Source organism: Schistocerca gregaria, chromosome 4, assembly GCF_023897955.1.
Source record: "Schistocerca gregaria isolate iqSchGreg1 chromosome 4, iqSchGreg1.2, whole genome shotgun sequence".
Taxonomy (NCBI): Eukaryota; Metazoa; Arthropoda; class Insecta; order Orthoptera; family Acrididae; genus Schistocerca; species Schistocerca gregaria.
The window spans coordinates 432,259,823-432,273,970 of NC_064923.1; the positions used below are offsets into that span (position 1 = coordinate 432,259,823).

The 14,148-nt window shown below is 37.6% G+C and overlaps 1 protein-coding gene across 1 annotated transcript in view; it reads left to right on the plus strand.

Moving 5' to 3' along the window:
• LOC126267346 (E3 ubiquitin-protein ligase MYCBP2) overlaps positions 1-14,148 on the plus strand; it is a 1,244,949-nt gene that overhangs the window by 166,549 nt on the left and 1,064,252 nt on the right. Inside the window, exon 19 of the mRNA XM_049972469.1 lies at positions 1,952-2,253. Within this exon, the coding sequence (XP_049828426.1) occupies positions 1,952-2,253 (302 nt within the window). The remainder of the gene's footprint in view (positions 1-1,951; positions 2,254-14,148) is intronic.

A 14,148-nucleotide genomic window follows, 5' to 3' on the forward strand; every position in this document is an offset into this window, starting at 1 on the left:
GCGCATAAACTATACAGTATGTCCTGTTTGTGTTATGCAATTGAAACCCACGGTGGACAGGGCTAGACTGGTGCGGGCTTGTTCTAGTGTCCCCATTAGTTCAATTCCTCCCACCATGAGTGGAAATTGTGAAGCTTAAGTCAGTCACAGAGTGGTTTATGCTTTGAGGATGATGGGATGTTAATGTCAGAATTGCAGTCTATATTTTTCCTATGAATTATTCTAACAATTTATATGCCAAAAAGGACGTTTAATTCATATCAGTGAGTTGAATTGCTAGCAGAAGCAAGATATCCTCTGTAATGCTCAGACTGTATAATGGTTTTCTCTCAAATGACTCTTATTATGGATATGAATCACCACAAACTGACATGTAATAGGAGCCTCACACGCACATCATTATCATCATCATCATCATCATCATCATCATCATGGTTTGTCTTAGAAATGTCATATTTGGAATATTACAACCATCCCTTTACTAAGTGACAGATTGGAATGTGCCTCATCTGTGTTTCACAGTACAGTAATGTGGTCAGATGAAGAGCAGTATTAAATGTTGGGGAAACCAAAATGTTACAGTTACCTTCCAATAACCTTAACCCAAATTTGATTCATACAAATGTGTAGGAAACTTTTGTCATCCCCCATGGAAGCTGACGGAGGATTGCATAAACCCTGGGGTAATCAACTACTTTCAGAAGGCATTGACTTCATGAGTAACTGCTGCCAATTATGGGCTCTTGAACCAATAACACTGATAAACTGATTAAATTGCGAATTCAGGAGATACTGTTCAACACTCAACAATTTTTACCTACTGTATGCATCAACGTAGCAGGCCTTCATGCACAGGGAGAAGTTAATAAATACATATTTTGATGTAACAGTACTTGAAAATATACCATCCTCTGACAAATGCATGATCAGTGATCTTGTGGTCACCTCTCATCTATATTGCAGTCTTTCCTTGCTAAACATTACTGTCAGTATTGTCAGTAGTGGAGGAAATTGGCACCAGTCTGATAACATTGGCCAGTATTCACTTGTTTGTTACTGCTGCCAACATTACTTGGTAAGCATACTTTGTAGAGTAGAAGTTTAGTAGGATCTGTGTGTCGAGACTGCTCCTGCTCCATCACAAGGTTTGTCTGCTTTACTGTTAACTATGAAATGGAGGTCTTTATGAGCAGGAAACACAGGTAATGATTTGTGTGGGGGGTGTGGCACACTTCTTTCTGGTCAGTCAACCCAATTCTTATTGTAGTTACACTGTGAGGAGGGGTGGTGGAAATCACTGTGTGGCCATCTCAGCATGTGAATTTGCTTGCCTTTAACTAGGTCATGAATAATATTTGCTTGATCATCTTGCAAGCTGTTGCTAGGATGTGAAAAGAAAAATGCAGTGTAGGAGCTAGAAAATTTATTATTGTTATATTGTCACTCATTGTAATTTTTTGTGTTTTGTACATTTCTGCTATTCCAAGGTTTAAAACAGAAACAGTGAACCGTTCCCCATTCCTTCTTCCCTTCATATTTCCCACATTTGTCATTAATTTCTGTTGTACAGAAGACGTAGAGGAAAGATGCAAGGAAAATATTATTTTTCCAAGTAGACTTAATTTCGTTATTTTTTACCCATGATACTGCTGATGGGGAAAAGACACCAGAGACATTATCTAGAAGTATAATTGTGTCTCTTAAAGAATACCCATTGTGTTTTATCAAATTTGTATGTTAAGTACCTAGTGATACAACCTAAATAATGAGGAATTAATATTGTGAACTACAGTTTATCAATTTGTATTAAAGAATATTTCAGGTTAATTTTACTTTGTGATGACTAACAATCACTATGCAGTATAATGTTAAAATACAGTAGACACTCTTGTCTTGCTGTTATAGAATTTTCAGTAGAATAGTACCTCATAATAATTTATACCTTTTGCAGTTACCACCCAGGCAACCAAGAGCTCGCATGTTACAACGTTGTAGCAAGTGAGGTACCACCTATAGAGCACTCTGTACAGCCAAATCTTTCTATTTTGAGTCCCGAGCTGGCACTTCCTGTCATTCCTCACTGCCATGTGACACGCTCTCAGGCTGCCTTGCATCTGCTCGGTTGCCTCGACACACTCACGTGCCGTGCCCGTGATCGTCAAACAGCAACATTGTGTGATGAGGCACATGAAGGTCGCCAGGCAGGGAAAGTGTATAGCCGTGAGGACTTCTCAGCTGTGACACGCTTTGAAAGTAAGTCTACCTTAAACAACAATTATGTCATTAAATTTTCTATAAATATGCACTGGCACGATAAATAAGCACTGTTAATGTTAGGTGTACAAAAATTTTATATACTAGCAAGATTGACATTGAGTAATTTGGACACAAAGTAACTGTAAATTCTGTTGATATGATATGAAACTGATCAGTTAATGAAGGAAGAAAGTAAAGGTGGTTTCTATTAAGAATTTTTGGTTACAAGGCAGGATGGCCTCACACTGATAAGAGCTTCTGCAGAAGGACACATGTGTCTGAGAGTGTATAGTGGCAGTCTTCAGAACCTAGTATAGACTGGTGAAACCTGTGTAATCATTTAAAGCTTGTCCACCTCTGTGCTCTTTTTGCTGGTAAGATTTGAAGTTCATCAAGTAGAAGGAATTCCCCAAACAGCAGAACATTTGGATTTCATAAGTTGAAAATTTATTGAAAGAATGCAGTAAATTACTTCCTATCATAATATATATTTTCTACAACTAACTTTGACATACTTCTCATACCTTCTGCGAGTACATTTACACACTGTTATTCAATATGTTACAGTTTTGTGTGGAAACTTTTATGATATAACGAGGCCATTAATACTAGAGGGGAAAAAATCAGTAGAAATGTGTGTTACCCGGCAAAAATATTCATTATTTAAAAACATAAAAATGCTAACCATTCCTTTATTGTACACTTTACACACAGAAACTGGCAGTGGAAAATCATAGCCAAGCATGGCACAGCACTGACACGAATGAAATACAAGAAGCCATTTTTCCAGAGTACATTGAGAACATGCAAAAGGGGAATTATCACTTGAAATATTATGCAAAAATTGTCCTGTATGTATTCCAAGAAGACAAGAAGCTTTTCTGTGAATAAAATACACTGTTATTAGCTATTGATACATTACACAGACCCTTAATACCACAAACTTTCCTAGTTCTCACTGTAAGTGACTATTCATTCTGCTTGCTTTCTGCGTGAAGGGGTGACGATTTGATTCAGTGTTAACTTGCAGCAGTTCTTTTTTCTTTTTCTTCCTTGCTGTAAGGTAAAAGTCCTATATAGAAAACACCCCTCTGTTTTGATGAGTAGTTTGTTTCCTACAGTAAAAGTGATATTTTTAGGGGTAATTCAACAAGGGTTACTTTTAGTGGCAAGTGATAAAACTGCCAAAAACATTTGCAGTTAGCCCACTCATATTGGATGATGGTAACTTCTGCAAATTAATAGCAGTCGCAGCAGCAGTAGTAGTAGTAGTAGTAGTAATGATCACATATTAATTCCAGCACCATTTAGCAGTAGTATAAAGATTCTCCAAAGCTTATTCATTTGGCACAACAGTAGAGATTTTCTTATAACTTTATAATTGAATTCTGGTAGAGGGAGGCTACAACCAGTGACTGACCAATTTCAGTGTACTTTATCAAACTGATTTAGGGATCACTCAAAAATAACTCTTATAAAAGGGTTCAGGTTACTAGATGTTAGTTTTTGAAAAATAAAAAATGGATAATCATTATACATAGTGTTTTGTGTTTTCATTCAGACAATTTCGTCCATATCTGTGTTTTGACAGTGTATTGGGTGATAAATGACATAAAATCATGCCTTAGTAACAGGTGGGGAAAAACTTTGATTATATTCACAAAAATGTATCTGTATGTAATTATTTAATGGTAAAAAACAGCCTGAATGACAAAATGAAACAGTATGCATTATGATTATCTATAAAAATATATTGTATTATTATTTCCCATATTATTACATTACCTTTCATAAAGTTTATCTTCACTTTGATTAAATACTTTTAATTATCCATGTAAAAAAGTTTTCATATGAGAACTTGAACCCATGACATCATGGTTGGTATGTATTTAATTGCTCTAATCACTGGCCCAACCCTCCAGTTAAAAGTGGGTGAACACTCAAATGTGATGACTGTTGCCCGTAGTTTTTTGAAAACTGTCTAATAATATAAATTCTGTATGGACACATTTAGAGGGACTAAACTGCTTAACTACCTGATAAGATCACATTATGTGAAGGGGAATATCATTCTGGAGTAATTTATCGCATCAGTTGTGACGGCAATATTGAGCTGCATTGACTGACAATGTAACACAGTGAATTATGTCTGTTGTCACACCATTCATTCTGTGGTAGTTAATAGCAGTTCACAATGTGTGTCTGATGTGTGAACCAACTCACTTTGAGTCCAGTCACTTTACTTATGAGCCATGGGTCCTCATCAACAGGCTATTCCTGACTTTGTCATTGCTCTTGTAGAGGAAGGGGGTTTGTTGGTATTTGAGGCTGTGGCACAGTACAGCATTCCTAAGTGCACTGCCCAGTTGTGTATAAAATGGTATTGTTATACATGAGAATATAATGGACATTTCAAACTTGTATTATGGCATGTAACAACACTGGTCCAGGATAGTAAACATGTAATTACATCACAACAAATTCCTTTTTTAAACACAGTACAGTTGCAACACACTACTGTGTCTCCCATGTCAGTTGGCACTGTTCAGCAGTGGTTGTGAGAGACTGGATTACAAAGCAAACATGTGACCATCAAGGGGAATCTCTTAACATTTTCTGAGGGAAATATCTATTGTGACCGATGGAATGTAATATTTTGTAGTGGATCAGTATCTTATACAGTAAATGATGGCTCAATACAAGTACATAGTCCACATGCTACCTGTTTTGAGACCATCCTGCAAGGGATGTCTCAGTGCCTGTATGTCCATAGCAGTTTGCAGCTGGATTTGTTCTCATGTACTTGACTTTAATGCTGCTCGCAGAACAGGGTAAGATTTGTCTTCTTGACTTGCCTTCTCCTGTAAAAGATGTTAGCCATATAGAAAACATATGGTCAAAGATGAAACATAGCATGTGAAAAAGCTGGAGTGACTCTGTGCCAAGAACTTGTGATGACATGTGGAATGCCACCTTAGCTGCCTGGGAGAAGGTGTCAGAAAATGAGAGAATTATTACGAAATTGAAGTGAACAGCCATTGGATGGGATATTGAGTGACAAACAAACCGCTTGCTGTGCTCTTTTAAAGGCAGAAAAAATCTTATTAAGAACTGTGACTTACTTGTTCTGTTAATTTTCTGTCTTCTGTAAATTAAGTAAATTAATGCATTAAAACAAAAAATAATTGCCTAAAGTGAGGCTCAGTCTGAATCTTACCGTCAAGCAGTTTCTTACCACTCTGTTGTTTACTTCACCAGATTACGAAGTCATTATACAAGGGGCTGCAATATTTAGGTAATTATTGTTTTTGTGTCAGTGATCACTTTGGAACAACACAACTGACATTCCACTGGTTGCAATGAAAAATGTCCCTCAACAGTGAACATGAACAAGAGTTAACATGGACCTGGGTCACACAAGAAGAGTAATTACTTTACAGCAGATCCACCATAATGTTAACCCATGCATCCCACCAATAGGAACACAGAGACATCTACATCTACATCCGTACTCCGCAAGCCACCTGACGGTGTGTGGCAGAGGGTACCTTGAGTACCTCTATCGGTTCTCCCTTCTATTCCAGTATCGTATTGATCATGGAAAAAAGGATTGTCGGTATGCCTCTGTGTGGGCTCTAATCTCTATGATTTTATCCTCGTGGTCTCTTTGCAAGATATACGTAGGAGGGAGCAATATACTGCTTGACTCCTTGGCGAAGGTATGTTCTCGAAACTTCAACTAAAGCCCATACTGAGCTACTGAGTGTCTCTCCTGCAGAGTCTTCCACTGGAGTTTATCTATCATCTCCGTAACGCTTTCATGATTACTAAATGATCCTGTAACAAAGCGCGCTGCTCTCCGTTGGATCTTCTCTATCTCTTTTACCAACCCTATCTGGTACGGATCCCAGACTGGTGAGCAATATTCAAGCAGTGGGCGAACAAGTGTACTGTAACCTACTTCCTTTGTTTTCAGATTGAATTTCCTTAAGATTCTTCCAATCAATCTCAGCCTGGCATCTGCTTTACCGACGATCAACTTTATATGATCATTCCATTTTTAATCACTCCTAATGCCTACTCCCAGATAATTTATGGAATTAACTGCTTCCAGATTCTGACCTGCTATGTTGTAGCTAAATGATAAGGGATCTTTCTTTCTTTGTATTCGCAGCATATTACACTTGTCTACATTGAGATTCAATTGCCATTCCCTGCACCATGCGTCAATTCGCTGCAGATCCTCCTGCATTTCAGTACAATTTTTCATTGTTGCAACCTCTAGATACACCACAGCATCATCTGCAAAAAGCCTCAGTGAACTTTTGATGTCATCCACCAGGTCATTTATGTATATTGTGAATAGCAACAGTCCTACGACACTCCCCTGCGGCACACCTGAAATCACTATTACTCCAGAAGACTTCCCTCCATTAAGAATGACATGCTGTGTTCTGTTATCTAGGAACTCTTCAATCCAATCACACAATTGGTCTGATAGTCCATATGCTCTTACTTTGTTCATTAAACGACTGTGGGGAACTGTATCGAACGCCTTGCGGAAGTCAAGAAGCACGGCATCTACCTGGGAACCTGTGTCTACGGCCCTCTGAGCCTCGTGGATGAATAGCGCGAGCTGGGTTTCACACGATTGTCTTTTTTGAATAAATGATGAGTCCCATGAGGCCACAGTTTAACTGAAATTCCACTGTTAGCGATGAACAATGTTCTATTATGTCACTCAACAGTGAACATCAACAAAAGGTAAAGTGAACCTGGGTCACACAAGAAAACAAAAGTAATTACTTTACAACAAGGAAATAAGAGTCACTAGTTGACAAATCCATCATAAGGTTAAATTTGCACTGCACCAATAAGAACTTCTCACTGAGACAATAAATGATGATTACCATGAGGCAGAGGGAGCGGTGGCTGCACCAAATGATGGCTGAATCTCTCAAAGAACTCTAAGCAAGAAGTTTCCAGTGAGGCCACAGTCAGTGACAAGTGGCAGCTGCACACAACAATGAGGATTGTACAGAGAAGCTGAATACAATAAGGCTGTCATCAGTAGCAAGTGGCAACTACACCAGGTGATGATGAGGCAGTTTGGGAAGTGCGCTGCAGACAGTCCTACAAGGCTGTGGTCAGTAGTGCTGTGACTGTATCTAGTGAAGGTTTGACTGTTCAGAGAGACAGCTGATGTTCAAGATTGGATCTCAGCTGGAACAGACAAGTTATGTGTGTGCATGGCAGAAGCTTAAATGATAAGTTTCCAAACAGTTCTGTGATTGTGGCACTGCCTGGGTTGACATCGTTGCACAGATCTTTTCCTCCACCAGCAGCATCTTGCATCAGTGCCTGACCCGACACCAGTGCAACATGAGATTGCAGGAAAATGTAGTGTATCCGCACAGTGTGGCAGCTCCTGCTGTGTAAGTAGCTTCAATAGGATGTTCTCACCAAGTCTGATTTCAGTCACAAAAGTAGGAAGTTTCTGATAGTGTCTACAAATGCAGAGGCTCCCATGGCAGTGGTCAGCAATGTGCCATGACTGTACCAGATGATGCCTAGGCAGCACAGTCAGTGACGAGTAGTGATTGCACATGGCAATTGCATAGTGGATTGTGCGACATATGGAGAAACTTAACTCGACAAGGCTGTGATCAGTGGCTAATGACAACCACAGAATGTGATGGTGAGGTGGCTCTGGAAGTGTGCTACAGGCAGAGTCTTACTGATGCTGTGGTCAGTTGCTGTAGGTGCATCCAGTGACAGCTTGACTACTCAGAGAGATGACTGATGTCCAGGACTGGAACTCAGCTGGAATAGGCAAGCTATGTGTCAGGCACCTGGTTATGTAAATGTCCAGCTGAAGCTTTCACAATTTGCTTCCAGGCGGCATGTAGGAAAAATGGTTCTGTGTTTGTGGTGCTACCTGGGGTGGTGATGGTTTCTCAGTGTAATGCGGACTTTTCTGTAAGCTTGCCACTAAATATGTTTATGTCTACCGACAGTGCAATGTGGAGTCTTCCACTGATCCAGTGTTTATTACTGGCAACTGAGTAGTGATGAGACTGTCACCAGTAATTTGATTGTGTTGCAGTACAGCCAGGTTTTAGGATGTAACACTTACAGATACAAAACTTTTTGTTGTTCCACCCTTAGCTCGACCTCATGACTTCAAGGGCCTTTCTACAGCTGAAATCCTCGGAATGACAAGCAGCAGATGTTCTCTTGTGTTTTTGAAGGATCAAGTGTAACTCCCTTGAATACACACACAATTACAATTATGAGCAGTACTTTGTACTCTGTAATGTGATTGGCTCCTGTGTAATATGGTGGGCAGTTCAGTTTTCAGCCACTGCTTTTTCTGATAGCAGGTGTATTACATTTGTAGTTTTGATTATTGTGTACAGTAACAGTCATACACTCAAAAATTTTTATTTTGAGCTCATAGTCATAGAAAAACTTTCAGTTTCCCACATGTCATTTAAAACTTTGTGCCCAGTTGCCGCAGTACAAGAGACAAAAAGTCTATAGTAAAATTAAAAAAAAAAAAAAATGTAGAAATACAGTATATTCAATATGGAGAATATATATCTGAAAAGATTTCTGAATAACTTATTAACTGGAAGAGCTACTATTCCACTGAAGAATTTACGGATGACAATGTTACAGTCTGAAGCAGAGAATACTGATTACTATGTTTATATGTACTCTGTTGTAGCTACACTGTAGTGTTTTATAAAAATACAGAACTTCAGCCTACTTCTTTTTTAATGAACAGGTATGTTTTTATTGTAAATATACTGTGTATTCAACATGCACAATTGTCATAATTGTAAATGACATAAAAATTTATATCAAAATATTCATCTTTCCATTTTAAACAATTTTATAACTTTAATTGTCTGTCTTGCATAAAAAATCAGATGATTTTGAAACTGTACATGATTTCACATTTTTATTTGTTTCTTTAAAATTGCATGATAGAAATGTGATATTTAGTGTCTGTTTTAAGTTCAGGTGTGTATTATTGATGGTGGATATTTGCATGTGATTTTAGACATCCTCATAAAGAAATCATACAGTGTCAGTTCATCTTTGAGGTCAGTTGAGTTATATATTTAGTTAGCTACATGTTCATCGATCACTTTCACAACTTATTATGGTGATTTTAAACATTAACATTTAAAAAAATAATCAAACATTAACAGTTATAATGGTTATCGATGTTGTCCATTTACAGGTTAATATAGTGAAAACTATTTTTATTTTATCATAACAAGTATACACCATAGCTGATGCAGCTATATAATTCAACAAAATTGTTGCCAGAATAGAATACATTAATCAGGAAGAAACATATTTTGAGTTTGCTATACATCATGCAATTCACATCATGATACAGATGATAAAAAATTCATGGCACAACATAATTAATACCATTTTTAGTCAAAGTCTACTTTACGGTCATGGAGACTACTTTTGTGTAGTGTTATAATTTCCAACACTGTTATTCATTTTCAACTATAATAGTTTACAACAAAACCTTTGTTAAAATACCCTTTCTTTAATGGCATGTCCTGAAGTTTACAGCAAATAAACATCGCATTATTCTTATGGCACACTTTAGTGCAATTATTATTATTATATTTATTATATTCCTTTCTCAGACGTTATGTCTGGTTAAAAATGGAAAGTGTCGCGGACCTTGATCAAGCGTGACTTCCTTTTAACTGTGTGGTATATGTTACATTGCATTTAGGAACTTTCGGGTATTGAACATGTATCAATAATTACATATTTCTGAAGTTGTATATATACGTTTGGATGTAGCTGTTTTGCGTTGATGTACTGGTGGATATTGTGTGGTATGACTCCTGCAGTTGATAGTATAATTGGTACAATGTCAACTTTATCCTGATGCCACATGTCCTTGACTTCCTCAGCCAGTTGGATGTATTTTTCAATTTTTTCTCCTGTTTTCTTCTGTATATTTGTTGTATTGGGTATGGATATTTCGATTAGTTGTGTTAATTTCTTCTTTTTATTGGTGAGTATGATGTCAGGTTTGTTATTTGGTGTTGTTTTATCTGTTATAATGGTTCTGTTTCCCCATAATTTGTATTCATCATTCTCCAGTACATTTTGTGGTGCATACTTGTATGTGGAAACATGTTGTTTTATTAGTTTATGTTGTATGGCAAGTTGTTGTTGTATTATTTTTGCTACATTTTCATGTCTTCTAGGGTATTCTGTGTTTGCTAGTATTGTACATCCGCTTGTGATGTGATCTACTGTTTCTATTTGTTGTTTGCAAAGTCTGCATTTATCTGTTGTGGTATTGGGATCTTTAATAATATGCTTGCTGTAATATCTGGTGTTTATTGTTTGATCCTGTATTGCAATCATGAATCCTTCTGTCTCACTGTATATATTGCCTTTTCTTAGCCATGTGTTGGATGCATCTTGATCGATGTGTGGCTGTGTTAGATGATACGGGTGCTTGCCATGTAGTGTCTTCTTTTTCCAATTTACTTTTATTCTATATGTTGATGTTATGTGATCTAAAGGGATGTAGAAGTGGTTATGAAATTGCAGTGGTGTAGCCGATGTATTTATATGAGGGATTGCTTTGTGTATTTTGCTAGTTTCTGCTCGTTCTAGAAAGAATTTTCTTAAGTTGTCTACCTGTCCATAATGTAGACTCGCACACACACACACACACACACACACATGTGTGTGTGTGTGCGCGAGTGTACACCTGTCCTTTTTTGCCCCCAAGGGAAGTCTTTCTGCTCCCGGGATTGGAATGACTCCTTACCCTCTCCCTTAAAACCCACATCCTTTCGTCTTTCCCTCTCCTTCCTGAAGAAGCAACCATCGGTTGCGAAAGCTAGTAATTCTGTGTGTGTGTTTGTGTGTTTTGTTCATGTGCCTGTCTACCGGCGCTTTCCCGCTTGGTAAGTCTTGGAATCTTTGTTTTTAATATATTTTTCCCATGTGGAAGTTTCTTTCTATTTTATTTACATGTCCATAATGTAGGTTTTTTATGTCGATAAATGCCCTTCCTCCTTCCTTTCTGCTGAATGTAAATCTTTCTGTTGCTGAATGTGTGTGATGTATTCTATATTTGTGACACTGTGGTCATGTAAGTGTACTGAGTGCTTCCAGGTTTGTGTTACTCCATTTCGCTACTCCAAATGAGTATTATTATTATTATTATTATTATTGTTATTGTTATTATTATTATGTAGAGAGAATGGTAAATTGTTACCAGAAAAATCTTTTACCTGATTGCATTAGTAAATGACAACAGATAAGAATTTCAATTGAAAATTTCTGAGGGAGAAACCATATTCAGCTACAAATGTTTGTAAAAACATGTTTTTTATGTTTCATCAAAATAATGCTTGAGTTTCTATGTGACACTCTAAACAAGCAAATATATAAACTGCTTCTTGAAATTAATAAACAAATGGGTCTTACACCTACCTTTTTTCCACATCTTACATAACATCAATAGCTAGATGAGGGAGAAACAGCTAGTCACTTGTAGAAGGTATAAAAATTTAATTCCAGTCTCTTACTTCAAAGATTATGAATTATTCTCTGACTACAAAGATTAGAAATTATTCTTCTGATTATCCCCCACAAGTCAGAACTTGAATTCAATGACAGATAATTAAACCACCAATATTTCACTTATCAGCACAAAAATTACATAAGTCATAGCTGGATTAATGTAGAATGAAGAAAATGCTGTGAGTTCAAAGATCGAAAGTATTTTTGAAATCCCCAATTTAGATCAAGAAAGTCATTTGTTGCTATTTTGTTGAATACACTGAAACATGGAAGATAGTTCATAAGAGCCACTGGTCTTGTACTAATTGCCTAATTCAGGTAAAACTGACTAAAAACTGCTTGCTAACATTAATAGAAAGTTTGCAGAAAACAGAGTTCATGTTATAAAGGCAGATAGAGATAACACTGCAGTAGTCACATATGATGATGATTACATCAACAGAACTCTGAAATTCTTCCCTACAATATCATAAACATCTAGAAAAAAAAAAAAAGAAATGAGATGTCATGTGGCTAGAGCCTCCCGTCAGATAGACCTTTTGCCTGGTGCAAGTCTTTTGAGTTGATGCCACTTTAGTGACTTGCTTGTCAATGGGGATGAGATGATGATGATGATGATGCAGACAACACAGCACCCAGTCCCTGAGTGGAGAAAATCTCCAGCCCAGTCAGAAATCAAACCTGGAACCCTTTGCATGGCAATCCATCGCACTGACCACTCAGCTGTCTAGGCAGACATAGTAACAAATAATAGGTAGTGACATATAGTAGATATAATAGAGAGATGGAAGAGAAAGGAGTTGATGAATCTTAGGTAACCAGAGGGAAGGAAGATTGTGGTTGAAAGTCCTATTGACTGCAGGTTTGTTGCAGACAGAGAACAAACTGAGATCAGGAAGAGTTGGGAAGGAATTTAGCAGTGTGCTTTCAAAATGAACAATCCCAGCACTTCCTTTAAGCATCTTGGGAAATTATTGAAAACCTAAACCTGGATGGCAATTTGAACCTCTGACATCCCAAATTTCACTTGATCTGAGATAGCTTTTGCGGAAACCAGAAAGAAAAGCAGGGCAATGAACAACAGGTGAACAGAAATACGTAGACGTAGTATAAGAGGGAACAGCCAGGGATTATAAAATTAGGAGGGAACATGAAAAGACCAAAATGGTGAAGAACAAGTTTGGTTGTACCAAGCATTTACAGTGATGCTGATTCCTACTGTGAAATTTCTAAGTAATTTTAATGGAGAGTGTGTCGAGGTCATCCGTTTGATGAAAACTGTCTTTCTTTCCCTTCCCTTCCCTTCCCTTCCCTGTCCTTTTAAAGCTTATTTGGCAAAACTTCAGTGGCATTACTGGCTGCAATTAATTGGTGTATTTGGTCTTTCCCAACCTTTGGTGACATAGAAAAAAATCTGTCCGTGCTCAGGCATAATTTACTAGTTTCATCTCTCCTAACAGAAATTAAGTAAAAATTGTTCCTAACAACAACTTACAATTTAATGAATGAAAATCATCTTTAAAATGCATAATACATTACAGCTTTAAAGTTAGTGTGCAAACTCATGTTCCACTAGCTCTAAATACTGCTGTTTACTTCCTATTTCCTGCAGTTATAATAACATACTAAAGTCTTAGCTGATAAATGATGATAGCCAATTTGGTTCTTTTTTTTTGGTCCCTTTAATGTTTAAGATGTAGAGATATCTTCATTTCAACAGTGTGGAAAAGACAGCTTGCTACTTACCGTAAAGAGGAGATGTTCTTTACGGTAAGTAGCAATCTGTCTTTTCTGCATTGTTGATATTCCTGCCTGGAGATTCAGTGTTAGATCTCTGGATTTGTCAGTTCTCCAGGATCAATGACTAGCAGATGAACCACCATATGGCCGATCTGCATCTGTCACCATGATACATGAAACTTGTGTTGTTGTTGCTGTGGTCTTCAGTCCTGAGACTGGTTTGATGCAGCTCTCCATGCTACTCTATCCAGTGCAAGCTTCTTCATCTCCCAGTACCTACTGCAACCTACATCCTTGTGAATGTGCTTAGTGTATTCATCTCTTGGTCTCCCTCTACGGTTTTTATCCAGCACAGTGCCCTCCAGTACGAAATTGGTGATCCCTTGATGCCTCAGAACATGTCCTACCAACCGATCCCTTCTTCTAGTCAAGTTGTGCCATAAACTCCCCTTCTCCCCCATTCTATTCAATACCTCTTCATTAGTTATGTGATCTACCCATCTAATCTTCAGCATTCTTCTGTAGCACCACATTTCCAAAGCTTCTATTCTCTTCTTGTCC